Source organism: Oryzias melastigma, linkage group LG24 (genome assembly GCF_002922805.2).
Source record: "Oryzias melastigma strain HK-1 linkage group LG24, ASM292280v2, whole genome shotgun sequence".
Classification (NCBI taxonomy): Eukaryota; Metazoa; Chordata; class Actinopteri; order Beloniformes; family Adrianichthyidae; genus Oryzias; species Oryzias melastigma.
The window spans coordinates 11,750,709-11,753,821 of record NC_050535.1 but is presented as its reverse complement, the minus strand read 5'-3'; the positions used below and the strand labels follow the sequence as shown (position 1 = coordinate 11,753,821).

At 35.2% G+C, this 3,113-nt stretch overlaps 1 protein-coding gene across 1 annotated transcript; it reads left to right on the top strand.

Annotated features, from left to right (window-relative positions):
• Positions 1 to 594: 594 nt before the first annotated feature.
• Positions 595 to 2,839, top strand: LOC112158360. The gene is made up of 4 exons (XM_036210603.1): positions 595 to 974; positions 1,428 to 1,721; positions 1,800 to 1,952; positions 2,103 to 2,839. Exons 1-4 carry the CDS (start codon positions 716 to 718, stop codon positions 2,138 to 2,140), a joined length of 744 nt encoding a protein of 247 aa, XP_036066496.1. The 5' UTR covers positions 595 to 715; the 3' UTR covers positions 2,141 to 2,839.
• Positions 2,840 to 3,113: the final 274 nt, after the last annotated feature.

The following is a 3,113-nucleotide window of genomic DNA, read 5'->3' as shown; positions in this document are numbered from 1 at the left end:
CAGGTCAACTCTGCGGGAATCTGCTCACAGGTGGAGGTGTGTCTGTCCACTCTGAACTTCTTGCCTGTCAGAACCGTGGTGGGCGGGACTTTTGTAGAGAATTGCAGAGTTTTCCCAATTTTTAGACTCGTTATTGCTCGTTATTGTTGAAAAATAATGTCAGTCCCCATCCCAAAATAAAATAGTGATCTGTTTCCTCACTGTTGGATTTCTAAAAGGAGACGGCTCCATTAGGCTCCGCCCACCACAGCAGATCTTTTGCTCTGTGCTGTAGCCGTCTGATCAACGTTCATCCTCCGCCTCATTTATTAAAAAAAAAAAAAAAATGCTTTTGTCCAAAATCTACAAATAAATGCCATATTATCTCTCTAATTTAATGTAACATCAATCACAGAATATTAAAAAGCTAAAGTTTATTTTAGACTGAGTTTTATTGGTCCCACAGCTGTACATCTGAAGGGTTCATAAATATTAACACATCTGTTTTAGACTAATGGCATGAGTTAATGTGTTAACTTTCACAGCCCTAGTTTTGGTCAGGAGTGGATGTGTATATAGAGGCTGATCTATTTTATTTTATTTTATTTTGTCAGTGATTCTCTTAGTGACTGTTGTGTGAAAGATTTAACTTTACTCTGAATCTTTTGTTCTTTTCTCTCCTGGAGGTAAAAGTGGACAAACTGAACGTCTCTATCACAGAGTTGGAGATGACGTCATGTTACCTTGTAGAGATGAATCCTCCTCTTCTTCATGCTCTGATGTTAACTGGCTGTATACGAAAGATCCAAATGCACAATTTAGAACAGAAGCACAGAATGGAAAAGTTGTCCAGAGTTCAGTTGGAGCTTCCAGACTGAGTGTGAGCAGTAACTGCTCTCTGTTCATCAGAAACATCACTGATGAAGATGCTGGTGGATACATCTGTCAGCTCAAGAACAAGAATGATGCTCATCTGGTTCTTAATACTTTCAGCAGTGAGTATTATAACTTAAATAAATCTGTGACTACATGAAAGTTAATATTCTGATCTGATCCAAAATAAAATCAAACCATGAAGAGACATGGACATATGTGGATTTTTTAAATTTGAATTTTCTAATCTCAGGATCCTATAATGAACTAAATATGGATCATTTCTTTACATAAAGTTCAGAGTCAAAACCAATCAACTAATTTCAGACTAAGGGAGATTTTTTTTTCAAATCCAGAGGTTTTGTGCTTTTTCAGAAGAAAATCAAGTTAGACCAGACAGACTTGAAAAATCAAACGAATAAAGAGCAGATAAAAGAGTCCTCTGACCTCAAAGTTTAATCTAAAACAAAAAAAAAATTATTTTTTTGTTGTTGAAACAAGTGAAAGAACACATCCTATGAAAATGTTTTAACATTTAAAATGATAAAATCTTCGTTTTATTTATTTTCCTTCAGTTTCTTCAGATCCACCAGAAGTTCATCCAAGAGAAAATGGAAGTTTCACATTACTGTGTTCACTGAATAGATACGATAAAAGAATTCCCTGTAAAGAGAACAGCATCATCTGGAGGGATGAGAGAGGATCTCATCTGACTGGTGAAGCTGTTTGGTTTGAGTTTAGAGGACAAACAAACTGTGTTTCTGTTCTGACTGTGAAACATCAGAGTGGAAACAATAAAAGAATAACCTGCCAGTTTATTGAGGACAACAAAGAGAAGATAAAGGCTGTATACAGTCTAAACTTTTCAGGTAAAACTGTTTTTTATTATTTTATCCACAAAGTTTTGAAAGTCAAATCCATACACAAATATTATTTGGTGTTGGCAGATCTTTTGACAATAGATCTTCCTGGTCATAACTTCATCCTCATGGTTGGATCAGTGGTGAAGGTGGTGTTGATGTTTCTGGGTTTGGTTGCTGCTCTGATCTACATGTACAGGAGGAGAACCAAAGAGAATGAAGAGCAGAGAACTAGAACAAGTACACTCTCTCTTTAACTCTTCATCATCTTAGGATGATGTCATTTCCTGTTTCTCTCATTTCCTGAGAGTAGCTAAAGTTTGAAACATTCATCATTATTTACACTTTTAGAAGTGAAATGACTGAATGATCTAAATGTTTCCTCCTCAGAGAGAAGAACTGTTGATGGTGATGAAGACGATCTGTGAAGAACAAATGCAGACAAAGACAAAAGACAGAAAACTGAGAAAAAGTTGTTCTTTTTTCTGCTCTTTACATATTTTTATTTGAATGAGTGCAGATATTTTTTTTTCTGTGTTCATTTTTCTTTTGTCCTTTTTACATTTTTCAGCTCCAGCAGCTTCATTTGCTCACATCTGGCTTCACCTGTAAACTTTATAACCATCCTCCTTGATAAGCAGGATGGAACTTTATGGTAAACTTTAATAAAGGTTGAAAGACATCAGATAAATATTGATATTTGCACTAAAAACCTTTTCTTTTCCAGCTGTTTTGTCTGGTTACAGAAACTGTAAATATGTGGAGTTCCTCTTTCAGGCAGCAGGTGGCAGCAAAGAGAATTGACTCATTCAGTCCTAAAAGAGAAGGAAGTAGAGATGAAGACTCTGATGATGAAGATGAGAGCAATTCTTCTTTAGAAGTCAGATAAAGAGTTTCCTCCAGTCATAATCCCATCATTGTGTGTTTCATGTAAAAAGTATCAAACCAAATTAGTATTTATCAACTGTATTAAATAAACTCTCCTGAAGTACAGGAACCCAGCCTGCATGGTCAAGTTGGCCCATATGGTTTCAAAGTGTGCAGAAAATGTGGGAATCAATCGGGTTTTCCTGGAGTTTCTGTGTTTGTCTAGAGCAGCAAACGTTTCTGCTCAGAAACTCTAATTACATTGTTGGATTTTTACTCTCTTTATCTTAATAACATTTTAAAGAGATGTATAAAAAAATAAACATTTTAATAAACTTAGCAAGAAAAAAACCCTTTCTACTGTATATTTTTTATCAAAAAGTCACCATCAGAAATATCAGTTTTGCTTTCTTGTAGTCTACCCTTGTCCTCCATCTCTAAAATACTCTTTTCTCTCCTGTTTTCCATCCAGTCCAAAAAGAAATCCAGACAGAAAAGATGTAAAGACATCTTAATAATAAACTAAACAGCAAG

Coding starts and splice junctions, on each gene's coding strand:
- LOC112158360 (XM_036210603.1), top strand. CDS start 716: ATGTTACCTTGTAGAGATGAATCCTCCTCTTCTTCATGCTCTGATGTT. Junction 975..1,427: donor GGTTCTTAATACTTTCAGCA/GTGAGTATTATA, acceptor ATTTTCCTTCAG/TTTCTTCAGATCCACCAGAA. Junction 1,722..1,799: donor ATACAGTCTAAACTTTTCAG/GTAAAACTGTTT, acceptor TGGTGTTGGCAG/ATCTTTTGACAATAGATCTT.